The sequence below is a fragment of the Pagrus pagrus genome (assembly GCF_965226575.1).
Source record: "Pagrus pagrus genome assembly, chromosome: 11".
NCBI classification, from domain to species: domain Eukaryota; kingdom Metazoa; phylum Chordata; class Actinopteri; order Spariformes; family Sparidae; genus Pagrus; species Pagrus pagrus.
This window is the reverse complement of record NC_140195.1, coordinates 26,037,499-26,056,089: the sequence shown is the minus strand read 5'-3', so window position 1 is coordinate 26,056,089 and position 18,591 is coordinate 26,037,499. Positions and strand designations below refer to the sequence as shown.

At 40.3% G+C, this 18,591-nt stretch overlaps 1 protein-coding gene across 4 annotated transcripts in view; it reads right to left on the bottom strand.

Moving 5' to 3' along the window:
- Nucleotides 1–18,591, bottom strand: part of hdac7a (histone deacetylase 7a) — a 65,152-nt gene that overhangs the window by 31,890 nt on the left and 14,671 nt on the right. The window contains exons 1-2 of one of the 4 annotated variants that reach the window (XM_084366030.1): nucleotides 15,624–16,234; nucleotides 14,435–14,503 (exon numbers count right to left, since the gene is read on the bottom strand). The exons of 1 other annotated variant lie outside the window; for it this stretch is intronic. Coding sequence is in view for 1 of the 3 variants with exons in the window: in XM_084366028.1 (XP_084222154.1) it covers nucleotides 14,435–14,503 (69 nt within the window). In the remaining 2 variants the exon portion in view is untranslated. Of the gene's footprint in view, nucleotides 1–1,223; nucleotides 1,254–14,434; nucleotides 14,504–15,623; nucleotides 16,235–18,591 lie in introns of those variants that run through there. 2 more of the 4 variants (XM_084366028.1, XM_084366031.1) reach the window with 2 other exon arrangements.

Here is an 18,591-nt window from a genome sequence, read left to right as displayed (position 1 = left end):
AATCATCGTAGCACTAATTATTTCCCTACCGGAACAAAATTTAAATTTGAGACGGACTGAAAGTCCAGAGCCAATGGGCTACCACTCAAAATGTATGGGAATAACTCATGCCAAACTGTACAGTTGTATATTGCCAAGATTTTACTATTCCTCACTTCCTGATTTAGAAACTCAAACACTGAACTTTGTGCTGAAATTGCATTTTTAACCTTCCTCTATTCGAATACCTTAAATAAATTTGCAATTTATGTCAATGCTAAAAAACATAATTGTCAATGATTTCAATTTGTTCATTTAAAAGAAAAAAAAATTCAAATACTTTAAAATGGTGGTACCATTCTAAAAACATTTTTCTAGATAAACATTGGCATCTTATATGTACAGCAGCTTTCCCATAGGAACAAACATGTGGGACACTAAACAAACCCAAAATAGCAGCCATCTCAAAACAGACAAAGTTACAGTGCAATAACAGACAGGCCGATGTCAGTGGCCTCCTGCAACCAATCCCACAGCAGATGGTCTTATTCACTTTAAAAGATACATTTAAAGTCACCGTCTGTATGGAAATCACATGTGTGAGAACAAGGATAAGAGTGTTGATGTAAGATGTAAGTATGGATTTGTATGTCATGTGTATGGGCATGCGTGTGTGTGTGTGTGTGTGTGTGTGTGTGTGTGTGTGTGTGTGGGCATGAGAGACAGAAAAGACTGTGCGTCTGTGTGTGTGTGTGTGTGTGTGTGTGTGTGTGTGTGTGTGTGTGTGTGTGTGTGTGTGTGTGTGTGTGTGTCAGCAACGTAGGAAGGTTGATGTATAATGCAGCAAGGGTCCAGTTTCCTAAGTCCTCACTGAGTTTCCATAAACATCCAAGACTGCTGTCTGTTAGGTCAGTATGTTCTCACACACACACACAAAACATCTCTTGCATGGTGTTGCTGCTGTTAAAACAAGTGTAGTAGCAGTATCAGAGAATGGGTGAGACAGACAGAGAAGAATTAATTAACACAAGATCTCCCTCTCTATCTCTCTCGCAACTCCGGGCACGACCATCACAGTTTGTCACATTCACTAACACACACCACGGCAGGCTTCTAGTGCACAGTAAGATCCAATGACTTTGACACAACAGGTTTCAGCTCAGATTCCCAAGATATAAACCACAAACTGCACACGTACAGGCACACACGCAGAGTAAATGATAAATAAAGTCAAAGTCACATACCCGTGTTTGTCTTGTAAATATCCGGCTATGTGAAAACCCCAGTAGCACTTCTGCCTCAGCCAGCTCACAGCAGGATCTATAATTAGACAGAGAGCTCCACTCCCCTCCAGTCATCTTTTACTGTCGGCCACATCCTCTTTTCTTTAACTCCGTCTCTTTCTTCTCCTCCCTCCCCTCTCTCTATCTGTACCTCTATTTGTTGACGCTGTCCGACACCAAACTGTTGATTTCATCATTTCATTCACACAGTAGAAGCACCTTACCTGAGAACAAATGGGCATTTATGTAGAATCCAGACAGAAAAGGCTTGTTAAGGAGTTTTTAACTTATTTTAAATGTGCCAGGAGTAAAAATAGGACAGACTGAAAGCAAATTATGAGATAATGTAGTCAAAATCAGGCTGAAACTATAAATGTGCAGGCTAGATATTATTATTATATATTAGAGACCATTGTTAGACTTCACTAGCTTAAGTACCCTGTTGCACAACAAGAACACTTCAGCTCTTAAACTACATATGTTCTAATTGTCGCACTTTGTCCAGGGATGACCATCAGCTCTTGACACTGCAGGATCTTTACAATCCATCCCATAAACAACAGGGATTGTAACCGTGGTAACGGGGGTGGTCAGGCCGGCAGGAAGTTGAGTCTATAAAAACACAACAATGAGAGAAGCAGGGTGGCTTCCTGTTTAAGAGCTGAGTTTAGACTCCCATTTCCTCCCCTCCCCTCCCCCTGCTGTTGTTGTGACGCTGCTGCCGTAGTGCCCTTGAGCCCTACAGCAGTTAAATGTCCCACTGGAACACATGATAAAACCAAAACAACCATGGCTTCTCTGAAGCCCTCCAGCCCTTTTACTCACACACACACACACACACACACACACACACACACACACACACACACACACACACAGACCCAAATCACTGTTCCCTGTTCCTCTCAATGTATGGCTTTAGTGTAATGCTGAGGTCTTTGACATCCATTAACGACTCAGATTAATGACTAACAGTGGCCCTGAAGGCAACACAGTAATGTACTGAACACACAATCGCTCACAAACACACCCATTACAGGAGCATGGAAAACTACTAAGTGAACTATTGACAATCCAGTTAAATTGTATTTCATCCATCTCTTTAGGAAGTTAGATCCAAGAATACCTAAGTATAACATTGATAATCTTGGAGGAACCCATTTGTGAATAAATTACCTTGTAACCTAGAGAAGTCAAGAACATGGCTGTGATACATGATAAAGTAATTCAATTTCTTTTTTCACACACTATTGAATTACATTTTAGGAAATACACCTAACTGCTTTCTTCCAGTGACTGGAAACGGGTAGTAACAGGTAGCCTGGCTCTGTTGAAACGATTTTCCTAATTGAATCTTTAAAGCTCACTAATTGACAAGTTATATCAAATTAGTTTTAGCCAGACAAAGACGGGGGTCTATCAACAAGTAGAACTACTTGTTGACTGGATGCAGTGACTTCCATGAGGTTGACAAGCAACCAGGAGACCCCAGGACATGACTGCACCCAGCCAGGCTGTAGGAGGCTTTTTTTTTTCTATTTCTACTACTGCATATCCCAGCATAGGTCATTTTAGCTGACTGCTTTGGCAAGGCTACTTTATGCTTTACTTTGGGAAGTGTAGTGGTGTTGTATTTCTGCAGAGATCACCTGTCGATCTAACCTGTTGCAGCAATGTGACATCTTTCTCCCAGTATGTTCTGTTTGATGACATTTGGTGGTGATGTTTGTTTTCTTTGTATAACCATGGTGGGTGTTGCAGCTCATGATAATACCAAGTTTTTCCTCGATTTGTTCAAAACAATGATCTGTTCTTCTGGAACAATAAAACTTCCTGTGAACCAAAGCATTTTCCCAGGCACAAACAAAACATCTATAGTTTTGCACAACACTTTTATTGATAAAGTTTGACTCACTTTATACTAAACAATTAGTATTAGTGTAGGGAAACATAGATTTATCAGTATTGAAGTGATTATTGCTCAAATAGAGTAAAAAGGTGCAGGAGGTGAGCCTGTATTCACTGAAAAAAATCTTCAGAGTTGCTAAATCAGTCTTGTGCAACACAGGATCTCTATGAATAGTCTGGTACTGACAGTTAGGATCACATGCTCTTTACTCCGGGAGCTCTCCGTCTCTCTCCCATCAGACCTCAATGCTGCTTCCCCCTCAGTACTGAAGCACCATATACCATGGTTTGGCCATAGTCTTTAGTCATTATTTAATCAGATATTTGTTCAGTTTATGCACAATTTAAGATGTTCAAGTAATTTGGTTAAAGGAAATGCAGACAAATGTAGATAAATACTGTCAGTGAACTAATGAAAAGGTATCATTATATTATATGTACCCACTGAAAGTTCACGTTTCAGGTTCTATACGTTTATTTCAATCTGCTTATTATGTGAAAAAAAGTCACGCTAAAATATCTAAATCTGTTTGAGGAGAAAAGAAATCAAAATATTCCTATGGGGCTTTACCTCTTTTCATTCCTCCTCTTCTCCGTCTCTTTCTTTGCCATTCTGGCTCTAGCTCTGTCTCCACCTCTTGCTCTCACTGACACACACTCATTCCTTCTCCAACTCAACTCCCTCTCTCACTTACTCCATCTATCTCCTATCTCTCTTTTTCCCTCCTTCATCCTGAGGAATCCACAGCTGTCACTCCCATTCAAACCCTCTCGTCTTCCAATAGCAGCTGGCCAGACTGTGGTTTCTGTGTGTGTATGCGTGTGTGTGTGTTTGTGTGTGTATGAGTAGGCCCGCCTGCCTACAACTGTCGCCAAACTATTTCTATATTTATGGTGTTGCTCTGTTGGTGCATACTTGAGTGTTCAAGTGTAAATGCTAGTGTGTGTGGCTGTCGACACGTTTAAGAACTACCCTCTGCTGTTTGTGTGTGTGTGTGTGTGTGTGTGTGTGTGTGTGTGTGTGTGTGTGTGTGTGTGTGTGTGTGTGTGTGTGTGTGTTGGTCGGTGTGCACATTACAGGGGAACAGGACGAGGACAACCCTCTTAAGTGAGAACATTTTGCTGTTGCTAACATCTATGGAGGGTTAAGTGAGGACACCAGAGAGACCTAAATCATCCACGTGTCTCTGGTAGATCTCTGGCTCGAGAATTCATGTGAGCCTCCTTTAAAAGGAGGGATGATTTTATGTTCTCATCAATCACAGAAAAGTCCATGCTCCTCAGACACATCTATCATGTTCAATATATAAGGACTTTATTCATGAAGTCTTCTTCACTCACACTGCTCTATACTTTGATTGCTGGTAACTTATATTTCTCAGAATACCTGATGCATTCAGGCAAAACCGAATAATCATCAGCATTTCTATTCTCGTTTTTAAGAGATTCTGAAGAAAGTTGAAGTAACAGCTACCATTAAAGAACAATAGTCTGCAGGCAACGCGAGCAGTTTTTGCTGTCGATAGCATGTTTAGCAGGTATGATGATCACAATATTCTATTCTGTATAAACAAATATCTTCATATGAATGCATTATCTGTATGGGTTAGGGTTATCTCTAGGGTATCTCTGATGACGATTAAGCTTTTCATTAGTTTTGAAAAAGATATATTTATTTGCATTCATGTGCAGATATACTGAGTCGTCTCTCAACCTCAACTCCATTCTTGTGTCTCATGTTGCTAATCAAGCTGTAAACAATGGCCAGCGCACAGAAGAGGAAGTCTTGGCCCGGATATCTGTTATCCGTATATCCACTGGCTACAGCAGAAGCCCTGAAACACTGCCGTTGTCCTCAGAGGCTAAATCCAGTGGGATCTGAGTTTGACCATGTTCTGCAATGCATTCTGGTCTACTAAGGCCACAATGAGTGTAGAGGCTCTTTATAATCTACAATGGTATTTACCTGGTTGGACTGAGTACCGTCTTTAAAAGGTTTGTAGTTTAGGATCAAGGTAAAAATCTGGACAAAAGTCATGTTTGACACACAGTCAATCACAACAATGTTGTTTTCATCATACCTGCTGCTTTTTTTTCTTTGCAAAGAGATTTATGGCTGTCATGTGAGCTCGTCAAAGAGGAATCTAAGCAATTACATCCGGCTCTACTAAACAGGTGCTTTAGGATTCCACCAGTTCTGCATGCCAATAATAGATACATTTACATAACACACACACACACACACACACACACCCAGACACACACACTACATAAACATTCCATGTGTCCCTGTCATCTTTCGCTTGACTCAGTGTTGCAATTTGCCTGAAGCTGGAAACTTTATAACAATTCATTCATTACAGCCACCCCCACACACACACACACGCACACAAACCTCTTTCTGTCGGAGACACCAGGTGTGCTGTCTAGTTTGACAAATGACAGTGAGTCCTCTTTCTGCTGCAGACAATAGAGGCAAAGCTAAGAGTCCCACTCAAGACTTTATTGACATTCTCATCTCTGTTTCCTGTCTTTATCAAAACTGATGTGTGCTGCTGAACACAACACACCAGAAGCTTTGATCAACTTACAAATCTGACTGTACTCAGATGAAATTCAGCCTTTCCAGTTCAAGAATGATCCTACTTTTCTGTTCAAAACACCAGTGTATGTCCTTGTTGGAATAATCCTCTGGCACAGCAAAGAGTGAGAAAACATTTTGTTTCTTGTTTGTTCAAACAGAAGTAGGTAGCATGAGTAGTGACAGCCACCATGACTGGGTGGACAAAAGTATTGTGTCTCACAGACAGGTGATCTATTGCTTTGCATCTCTGAATCATAACAAAGGTGAGGAGGAAGTGTTTCTTTATGTTGCATAATTGCCTCACTGTTGAGTTTTTTTTTTTTTTGGTGCTGTCCCCCACAGGGAGGTCAACATTCAGGATCAGTAACAGATCAGTATCAGGCTGAAAGGCATTCACTGCTTTGCCCGTGGACACTTCAGTGTGCTTTGCATCCACTAATGTTTCTGAATGTTGAACCCATCAGGAATGTGTGTCTTATGGAACAACTGACAGGAACAAGAACTGTGGAAATGCTCTTTGGCAAAGCAACGTTTCCTCCAGCTGCCGCTATACAGCTGCTCAACTGTCAACAGCAGCACTGGTCATACTGGGCAGCTCCCAGTGCAACATGAGGGAACCCCTCCTCCTCCAGCAAATACACCTTCACCTTCCTTCGAGGCCAAAACGAGACTTGTTGCTGCCACTTTTATGTCTGTGTTGGACTACAATGACGTTAACTACAGTACATGCATGCATCTTCACAATGCCCACACACACTGGATACTGTCTACCATGTCTGCAACTGCTAGTTGTGCTGTTGCCCATCTTGGCCATGACTTTCTCGTAAAGGAGGTTTTTAACCTTAAAGAGACTATACTCTTGGTTAAATAAAAAACATGGTGTGTATACACAAGATTACAAATACACCTGCTTTTGATTAATTCGCTCAGACAAACCCATGTAGTTTATAAGCACTGCAGTTTTAGCTACAAGGGATGAAGACGTTAAAAAGAACTTCACGGTTTGAGTGTATCTTCAAACATGTAAGATGACAAATTAACTTGTATTATTATATCGTAATATTTCTATACTTCTGTCCAAGCTCCCTCTCTCTTTGACAGACACACACACACTCACACATACTCCTGCTCTCCCTAACATCAAACACATTCTCCAGATTTCCCAACACAGATAAAGCCACTCAACACTGCAGCTCACTTAAAGGGATCTCCCCCTTTATCTTTTATAACACACACACACACGCACACACATCACATGCAGTCACAGATACCAGTCCACCTTGATCATCACAACTCACAACTCACTCACACTTCTTACGTATGAACATAATGCTAGATGAGGCAAACAAATGCTACTGCCACTCAACTCTTTCTCACGTGTCTGTTCTTAAGTCTCTTCTCATAAATATTTTGCAATACGGCAAGGGAAAGTATTGTATGATCTGAAATATCTTGTTGGTTATCAGTGGTGAAAACAGTGAGTCATGAAAACAGTGGTGACTGATATACTGATAGCGTGTGGTAGTGGTGGGGAGATTGGTAGCTACAAAAGTACTACAATCTGCAGCAAAGGCTTTTCTGATGATAAGAACAAGTAGATATCTGCTTATCCTGCTGAAGTCTGATTCAGCCCTGCAGGCACGAGACGATTTGGCAAAGTTAGACTAAACTCGTGTTAGAAAGTTGTTCATTTGATTAGGTTTTACGCCTTTTTAAAGAAGGGAGTATTGAAGACAGGTTCCCAAATCAATTTCAGTTCAACAACCATCTTTTCTTTACCCATCTAGAAATACTGTGCGGTCCGAGTCTTGTACGAGTCTTCCCATTAGGGAAAAAATTAGTAAGAAAGTTCAATGACAAATCTTTCAGCTGTTTTAAAACAGACTCCAAGATGAATTGCTGGGCTGCCTGACCAGTTACACATTGAGATTTTTTATAATCAACACTTCGAGGTGGTTGACTGCCAGAGTAACTAACATAGAAAAACAACTTTGGTTGCAAAACATTAATGAACTGAAGCGTGTGAAACAAGATTTGCTGACAGGACTCTGACATCTGCCTCTGACTCTTGTTTTGCTTTTCTGTTACCATTCTGTCTTTCCATTCCCCTATCTCTATTTATATATACACTATATTTTATACATATCTACTGTGAATCCTTCTATCTGCTCCTTTCTTCCTTTCCATTTCTACATCTTATTTTTTTATCGCCGTTCTTTCTTGGTAAAAGTTAACATGTTCCAGGAAGGCAGCTTCATGAATATGCACAGTCACACTCGGCTGTCTGCACGGACAACAAAGGAAGGAGACATTAACATTCCTGCACATGCTCTGCACTCTGGTTAGGGATGAAAACACACACACATACACACACACACATACACACAGACAAAAAAATCCATATATAAACAAAATTATAGACAAACCAACAGACGATACGTTGATACTGAAACATGCAAACGGGTTTAACAAACACTTGAAAATGTGCAGGACCATGGAGCAGAAATAAAATGCCATGACAGGACAGTTTCAGTGTTTAGAAATGGGACGAGTTTCTAGAAAACTAATAATTATTTTTTGTTACACATGAACTGTAAAAGACACTTTCCACCTTCTTCCAGCTACAAGTTGGCGAACATCTAACAATTAGTCAAAAAATGTTGAAAATGATGTGATGAGTATTTGATAAAATATTCATCTTTTTTCTCATTTTACCAAGAAAATGCCTAAAATTATCTAGTTTCTCAAATGTGAATATTTGCTGGTTTTCTTGTCTTTGTCTATGATGGTATATCTTTTTGAGGTTTTGAATGCTGGCTGAACAAAACAAGCAGTTTGAAAATGTGATGGCCATTTATTACTACATTAATTTTTATAGAGATGTATGTATGTATAACAACACACTAAATGACAATAATTGCTACTTGCCCTTCACTCTACTCTACTTCCCTCTGTTTCCAGTGAGAATTGGCAGTCAGCAGCAGAAATAACACTAACCCAGACTACACAACTACCTGACCTGGTTTATCAAGTCTCTCAGACCACAAACACAACAAATCATTCAGTGTGACTGGTTTGAATATTGGCAGACATTAGTTAGGCATATGCCAAGTGTAAACTTTGGCTGTGTCATGACAGGAGTTAATATATTTTTTTCATCACCAATAGGGAAACATAAAAAAAACCCTCACGCTTGTCAATCTATAGTGGGCAGTGTGTTTACAAAGACAGCCTGTTATAAATCACTGCATGCATATCATTGTGCATCTAGTGCACTTCCCCCTTGTGATATTGGACTCCTTGGATTCCTCAGAGCACATCTGTGATTTGCCAATTGTCAATTGACTGTGCAACATCTACTCCCCAACTGTTCTCACTTTTGCTCTCTTCAGTATTCTCCTGTGTTCTGCACCAACTATACGCGCATCTTAAAAGGGCGTCTCCAATACACACACACACACACGCACAACACCCCATCATGTCCACACATCCACAGACAGACTCAAACACAGACGCACATTAAATAAACATGCATTGTGTCTCAGTCTTCCTCCGCTTCATTGAGTTGTTGAAATTAGCCTGAATCTGTAAATGCCACTGGAGACCATTCATCACACACACAAACACATGCACACAAACACTCTCAGTCAGATGTAAAGTCAGGGGTCCATCCAGATGGGAGGAGATCCTATTACATGTGCGCTATAACAACAGGCTATCTGATCTGAGGTCAGTGTCAGCCACCTCGGTGATCTGGAGTGAATGTGAGCCGTCCATTACTCTGTGCTGCGCTTTAGGTTGGACAATATCGAAGTACAGAGCAGAGTCCGGTTCGGGAAACTTGTGATGAGGGCTAGACTGATGTGTGTGGCCGGTGTTGGCTTTTTATCAGATATCACATATCAGACTGTCACATCCTCTATGCGCAAGATGATCAGCATTCCTGACAGAGCTACATATGGAACACAACTTCAAAGTTGAATTAAATGATGAGCAGGATTTTTAATTTGACAGATGTTTGTTGAACATATAATATTTTTATAAAGGAACCTGGAACTCACTAAATGAGTAAGGTTTGGTCAGAGTGCCTTGAAAAAAAGCTTTGTGATAGAAGCAAACGGTAAAACACAAATCACTGAGGCTCAAAAATGCTTTTGTAGATCCAAGGCTTCTGGTCTGGAGCGGTGGGTGTGACTGAGGTTAAAAAGGTTTTAATTCCCTCCAAATGCCACAGGAGTAAATCCTTACAAAAATAATTCCATCGACTTTAGTAAATTTCAATAGGATTAAGTGTGTTTACGTGTATGTGCTTGTGTATATGAGCCAGAGAGAGAGAGAGAGAGAGAGAGAGAGAGAGCGAGAGAGGGAGAGAGACGTCCTGAGGGAGATACAGGCTGCGGCTGGAGGCCAATAAGAGACCAATTACCCAGCTGACCACAGCAAGGAGCCTTTAGCTCAAAGGTTAATACAACATGAATTGATTTGACACACTAATAAAACATTAAGGACAATGTTACCTCAGGCCACACCACATACACTCAGACACAGCCTCTCTGTCCCATTTACACCAAATATGTTCGGGCTGATACAGAGAAACAGAAAAATACATAGACTCACACAATTCACAGACATGAAAGGGAGAAAACTGCGCACACAGACACACACACACAGACACACACACAGCATTATGGGGCCCCTTGGAGGGTATTATATAACATTACCCCTGACATATCAAGTGATTTCACGTTCCTAAAGGCAGGACAATCGAGCCATTTGTTCAGCAGGTCAAAAATAGCCGCCTCCTTCTTTGCCGTCTACTATTACTATCGTTACTACTACGACTGCTGTGTCTGCACTGCAGAGTGGCTTTAAGGGACCCCAGAGTTCAAAATGACCACAATATATCTGCAGAGGTTAATATAGTTGTTAGTAAGTCCATCAGTTTTTGGGCAGGACCTGCTGAGATTTAATGACTTCTTACTGTTTTGGAACAAAAACGCTACACACACTGGAGATTTCAAGATGAAGAACAATTTAGTGTTGGATAAATAGTGTAGTAGCTGCAGCAGTGTTACCATTCTGGTATGTTGTTTAGTGATATATTACCTCTGTAGGCAATGAACTCTAAACCTGTTGATTAAATGTTAAAGTGAGCTCAGGTTACTCAGACATACATAGAAGTGAGGAAGATTAGTGACAAAAGTAAGCGCATTAAACCACAGGAGTTCATTCAACAGGAGCTCATTCACACATTCTGCATTGATGCTGTTACAATTTTTTTTTTTGTCATCAGACATTTTTTCTATAAATGTATAATATATGAAAGCATTTACTTGTATATTAACATAAAACAAAAAAGGACAATAACATGGCAATCGTTTTTTTAAAATAATTTCGCTACATGTTTATTCTAAATTAATTGATTGAATGCCATAAAATTAACGAGCAACCATTTTAATAACTGATTGTTAATCAATTGTTTATTTATTTCTGTTAATGTTGTTTTACAAAACAAAAACAGCCAAAAATTTACTGGTTTACCCTTTTAATTGTGAATATTTGATGGTTTTCTTATGATAATAAACTGAATATCTTTTGAGTTTTGGACCGCTGGCTGGACATGAAAATTGGGCTTTGGGAAAAGTGATGTTTTGGTTTTTTTGTTACTATCTTATTACTTTTTATGGACCTAATGATTAATCAATGAATTGAGTATAAACTCAACAGATTATTTTAGAATACAATTAATAATTAGTTGCAGCCCTAAATAAATGTTTTCTTCACTTCCACCATTTCCACTGTATCTACTGTAACTTATTCTTCCTCCATCAGCTCAGCAGAAACCACTGATAAAAGGAAGAAAAGCGCCCAGATCAGCTGACCAGAGTATTTGGAAAACAAGGACCAGGAAGAGGATATGTGATCTCCACTGCAGCTATTACAATAATGCCTGTTGTTATCTGTCCCTGAAGTGTCTCCCTACTCAGTTTAGTGAACCGGAGAGGCCAGAATGAAAGAAACATTTAGAGGGGAAAAACAGAAAGAAGTAGAGAGAGAGTGTGGGCCTGCTGAATGTGTCCATGCCTGAAAAAGCAAGTCCTGAAGTCCAGAAGAAAATCTGCCTGTACAGTGAATTTGTTCGAAGAACAGTATTATATCAAATCATTTTCATTTATTTTTTGTGGAAATTATAGAAGTGGCTTGTTTCAATGTAACATCTGCTGATTCAAATAAAAACACTGAAAACAAAAGTTATTTTCTGACTCTCTTCACTTGTTATGAGGAAAACAAGATTTGAAAATTCCATCTTGTGACTTGTTAAAACTGTGACACAGAATGTGGATGGAATACAAAGATAACAAGCGTGCGTGTGACCACAGAATTAATTCCTTCTTGATAAGAACCATTTTATTGACCAAGGAATTTACTCCACACACAATATTTATATATTTATATTCTGTCCATATATGTATGATTTGTATTTGCTGCAGGAGGAAGGACAGGAATGTGACTACGGTGTTGAAGGTCTTGGTGATTAGAGTTTTCATGGTACTATAAAAAGATTCATAACTAGTGTATAACTGCGTCCTCTTCATGTAACTGCAATAGGAGATAAAGAAGATTAAGTCATCTTCAGGTAGACAGTGTTTTTATCTGTTGATTTATTTTCTCTGTGTGTCAAAAAGGCATGGTAAGGTTACAACAGAAGAACTTACTACAGTATAAATGGGAAGTAATCCTGTTGGCCTGCAGGTCTATTATAGCAGTCATGTGTAGTTTAAAGGGCTGTTTCAGCTCTAGAGGCTTTTAAAATGGTGGTTTCACGTGTTATACACATCTGGCACAGTCTGCTACCACCTTAGACTGCTAAGCAGCCTACAACTTCAGAGACGCCTGGCATCAGGGCACTCAGCAGTGAAAATGGTTTAATGTGGGGTTTTTTATATGTATGTATGTGTGCGTGTCTGTGAGAGAGAGAGAAAGAGTGAGGAGATGGAGATTAGAGAGGAAGACAAAGGCAAGAAAGCCAGTGTCAGTTGCCCTGTGTGGACAACACACATGTAACCAAACCCTACAGCCATTGCCATGACCTCACCGGGTTTTTCCGCAGGCAGGCACACACACACAAACACACACACACACACACACACACACACACACACACACAGGGCACATAGCGAGTCCTTGGTTAGCATACAGTCAGCGGAGCCTGGCACAGCAAGAGCCAGCTTCCATTCAGAGAGTCATGCATTGTAATCCTACACAGTGTGATCACACAGGCATGCTTCACAGCGGAGAACGCTAATCTAAACCAAAAGGCAGGACACAAAGACACAGCCGGGTGACTCGTTTCTGATGGGTGGAGCAGCGGATCAAATACATTTTGATCTCGGGTTGAGGAAGAAAGCTTTGAGTGTTTCCCATGTGAGTCAGCACTGACCAAGCTGAGGTGCTGCGAACTTTCTAAAGTTCCTTACATCATGAGAACAGAGATAAGTTTTACCATAAAGAGTTGTAACTGCTGTCATGATGGAAACTTATGGTTATCATGAGGAAAGGTAACTCATTGTAGTCATCGATTTTTCTCAAGGCAGAGAAATAAGCATATAAGGGTTAGGACTGGTTCACATCCTGTATCACACGAGCAGTCAAAGGGGAGATTTTCACTGTCTAACCATGACCACATTCACAATGAAAATGCAGCAATTATGTAACAAAAGAAAAAAAACTGCAACTTAAATTTGTAAGTAAAATATTTGCATAATTGGTGATTAGGGCTGCAAGTAACCATAACTTTCATTACCAATTAACTTGCCAATTATTTTATTTTTAAGATTAATTGATTAATCTTCACACACATGACGTGTCAAAACATTGTGAAAAATGCTCATCACAATTTCATCCAACATGCCAAAACCCAAAGACTCTTCATTTACTATCACACGACAAAGAAAAGCAGAAAATCCTTATATTTAAGAAGCTGGACGCAGCAAATGTCATTTTTGTTTGAAAAATGACTGCAATGATTACTCATTTATCAAAATAGTTGGCCACTCACGTTCTTTTGATCAACTAACTGATTGATCAACTAATTCAACTATTCCAGATGTTTGTTTGGATTGTTTCAAGGATTTGCTCTGCTTAAAAGGGAATGACACAACTATGGAGATGAAATTGAAATACTAATTAGAACTCAGGACTGGATTAAGGTTTTATAAACATATAATTCACAGCTTGATTATTGTAAGTTAAATTTAACATTCACACATCTTTGTAGGACTTTATGACACATGACAAACTACACTTCTACATGACCTGCAGCAAACCCACACATGCAAAACACAGCGAACCGAGTATGTGTTTCAAACTAGGCCAACACCTGTGTTGTACTTTACTGCACTTTTTTCTGAGAACCAAACAGCTTAGATCATTCTGCGCTGGAAAAACTGCTGTCACCCAAGCCGTGTAATGTGTGTGTATGCCGTAAAAAAAAGCTGTAAAGATGACAAAATGTAGTCCTGAGCAGACTGGCAGCATTTTTCCACATGAATGTTTCATCGCTGACGGATGTGGCGCAGCTTTAACAGGTTTAAGTGAAGTATTACATGCTCACAACATAACTGCTTTTCAAGTTACAGCTGGTATTTAGTGAAGTTTCTAGAGAGGTTAAAAGTTGTACCTGCCACTGTGAAAAATATGTCGTCCTTCCTCTCTGTCTTTATGATGTTACCAGAGGTGCTGATTCCATCTGTGGAGACAAACAGGAAAATAAATGAGCAAAATGCAGCTCATGTACACAATGTGGACAAAATTATATTGACTGGTGGCAGCTCATGAGCACCAAACAACATCAAAATGTTGCTGCTCGTCTAAAATTCTCCTGTTTTATTGTGAAAAATGTCAACTGCAGCACACCATAAACTGCCCCGGAGGAGTTGTTGTAATTCCTGCTGGCAGCCAACAGAGGAAGATAGAAGTCATACATGACTTAATGCTCCTTAAAGGTCTGTATTAGCAGAGTTAGCCACCTGATGGGTGTGGCTGGGCACAAGCTGAGCTGCTCTGTGATGTAACCCCCACCTGTTATGTCTAATATTTAACCCAGATCTAGATCAGAAAAGATCAGAGAGTGTGTATGGCAGCGGCAGGTTGGGCCTGCAGAAATGAAACACGCACACAAATGGGACAAATAAGGCAAAATAAGAGAAGAGGCAAGTTGTGTGTGTGTGTGTGTGTGTGTGTGTGTGAGAGAGAGAGAGAGAGAGAGAGAGAGAGAGAGACCTGTTGCTGTTGAATTATGATGCTGGTCAACATCTGCTCAGCAGCAAAAAACAAACACAAGGGCCAAAAGTAAACGTGATGAATATCTGAGAAATGTCTGATAAGAAAATTACATGTTTGAGACTCACAGACCTCAAACAGCTTCAACTAGACATTGTCTTTATTGGCCTAAAAAAGACAAACAGAAAGGAAAAGATTTTCAGTTCTGTATCATTACAGTGAGTTTATCATACTTCGTCACACTTTTATCTACCGGCTATAGGCTGTTTAAAGGCTAATATCCTTCCAGTAATAGCGTGTCTATGCTAAATAATAACTAAAACATGACTTTAAGACAGTTGCAAACACGTTTCTGTCGCTACAAGAAAGTTAAAGTAACTCTATGTGGAGTTTTCTCCAGTTAACAGTTGTTATTTTCTGACGCACTTCACTTTAAAGCGCTGGTGAGCAATTAAAGCGGCTAATAAAACACCTGCGCAGGTAGCTAACCAGCCATATCTCCGACAGCACATTTCACAGGTCCGGCACATTGCACGAACTCCCCAGCTGTTCCCTCGTCAGGCCCTGTCACCAGCAGCGCTTCCTACCTTGTCAGACACAACCGGTTAACACCTTAAAAAAGCCTCTCGAGACGGTCCAAACGTGTGAAGATAATCCAGCTAAACAAATCCTCGGGCATCCAGCAGAGCGAGGAGCCGACGGGAGGTGATGGTGAGCGCCGCCGGTGTTGTCAGCGCTGCACGGTACAGAGGAGGAGGAGGGTAAGAAGAGAGTCTTATCGGAGGCAAGTTGCAGAAAAGAAAAAGTCCTGCCCCTACAGTCCTGCCCCCTCCCCTCCGCTCCGCTCCGCTCAGCTCAGCTCTGCTCTCCTGCTGACAGAAATAGCCAGCGAGGCGGGTCCCACCAAAAATAGCTTTGACTTCACGCGGACCTTCAGGACTATTGTTTTCCCGCACTGACTGACTCCCATTGGGTGCACACTGCAGCCAATCCGCGCTCGGCTCCTTATAACTTGGTCAACAGTCCTAACTTTGTTCCCCCAGTGTGAGGACTTGTGTCAATTAAAATAATAGGCCGTAACACTGTGGCTCCATCTGCTGTCAAAAACCTCCAAACCAGGGCTGCTGTAGAGTGATGAGCTTCTGATGGGCCTGACACCCTCCACAGAGATGTGAGCCAGTTTAATTTCACTTTTCTCATACTTGAGAACTTCCCATTTTTATTTTTTTGCTTCGAGTGCTCCACATGTCTCTGCTGATATTTTCTATTTTAACGTTTTCATGAGTAAATGTTTCAAATAATTACAAATAGTCTACTCGGTGTTTCAGTCAGTATGTTTATTCTGTCAGTCAGGATGAAACAGCAGCAACAGACCAACATGTGACACACACACACACACACACACACACACACACACAGTACTCACTTGCAATGGTCTGCTTTGTAATAAACTGCAACTATTTGTCCATTGTAATAGTTCCTGAGCTTCTACAGGACATAACACACAGCAAGTATGAGCACTGGATAGTCTTTTCTAATGTATTCAGATCTTTCTCCCCCTTATCTGGGTTTCTGTCTGTAATGCAGGTCAGGACAAGGAAACCTCAGATTTCAGTCATGTACCAACTGAGCTAATGACTAGCAGATGAAACCATTTTAAAAATATTATTTTGGTTGGGGTCCACGAGAATGTGATAAAAGTTTCTGCACAAAACCGCATTCTCATGAAACAAAAGTCCTCATTTGAACCTAATTTGGTTTCCTTTTTAAATTTGATTTCCTGCCCATGAGCACGATTCGGTGCCTATCACAGCAGCTATCTCAAACAGTGCCCCAAATACATCAAATATACGGATAAGTTACAGAACAATTAAAGGCTTTCACTAAACAAAATCAACAAGTGAACTGCAAAATGGATGCTTTAACACACCCTGTTGACTGATAACATAAGTTAAACTCGGGGAGCTTTAAAATTGTATTTGATGTTTGGACAATTTTAAAGGAGACATAATGCAAATTTTTCAGGTTCATAATTTGACTTTGGGTTACTAGAATAGGTTTACATACTTTTTGCTCAAAAACTACGTCAGTTTTCTGTATTCCCCCTCTGTCTGAGACGTTTTGCTTTCACTCCTGTCTCTTTAAGGCCCCATTCCCAAATACCCAGTCTGCTCTGATTGGTCAGCTCACACATGCCTGAGCCAGCACTGCTTACCGTTAGTCTGGTCGGCTCTGTCATGTTTTCAACTTCCATTTAGCTTCACCTCTACTCTGAATATAGGCATAAATTATACAAATGTGTCAGATTGTGACAGTAGTGTGATGTCGAGAAGTCACTGAATCAAAGGCAGGACTAATGAAGAGGTGTTTCAGGCACTTCAGGAGCAGTGTTTTCTGTGGGAGAGAGGAGCTCCAGTTGGCGCAGACTTTGGGCTTTTCAACTTTCAAGACGAGGAAACAAGGAAAACGAGGAAAAAGCAGAAAATGTCTCCTTTAAAATTCTTTCAGTACATTCAACACCACTGCAATATTCTTTTTAACAATATCAAAACTTGCATGCTTCCACTAGATAAGATCAACTTGTACAACATGTCACTAACAACCGCACTAAGTTACATCATAATACACACTCCTCAACATTGTTTTCACATCCTCACCAGCAGTAGAACAAAGCCTGTTGAAAGGCCTCTCATGAGGAAATGTTTGGAATAGTTTCCGTGGGCCCAATCACAATGTCATTTATTGTTACTCGCTACTGTACATGTCATTCACTGTAAGCCCTGAACCGAGCCACAATAGAGTTGTAATCTGTGAGATTAAAACTGTGACTTAAATTTCTCATACATCGTAGGAGATTATGTAATATGCTCCCTTGCTAGCAGTGTCAACACCAACATTCCCCCACTGCTCCTAGTTCACAGTCTGGACTGCTAGATGCACGGCTAACTGAGTAAGAATTGATTTAGCACAGCTGCTCTGTTGTTGTTTGTGGTGCTAGGTCAGGCATGTGTGACCTGACCAATTAGAGGAGACTGGTTAGGGGGGCCTTAAAGAGACAGGAGCTAAAACAGATGAAAATTAGCATAATATGTCAGAGTCAATAAAAGTTACAGTGTTATGAACACTTAATTATTGTTTCATGTCATATTAATACCCTGATAACTATGAGTACAGTAAACTTAATGCATGACCATATAAAGACATAACCTGTTCTAAAGATACTTTACTACAGAATGTCTGAGAGTCTTCAGAGACAAAGGAGGAAGCTTTGAGGTAAAGATTTACCAACAGTTACTGTAAAACCAGGGATGTGGTGAAAGGTAACGCAGCCTTTGCCACATTTGTCAGCTGATATAATCCTTAACAAGGTCAAGTCATAATTGACATCATAGTTGTAAATGTATAGTTTATTATTATTAATTTGATTAGCGGGTATATTGATGTTTTCCTCATTGTAAGACTGGAGGTTGAAACATTTTGTAAAGCACACCTGCTGTAACACACAATGTAATCTCACCAGCTTTGTGTCATTGCAGCTTCACATATTAACTCGCT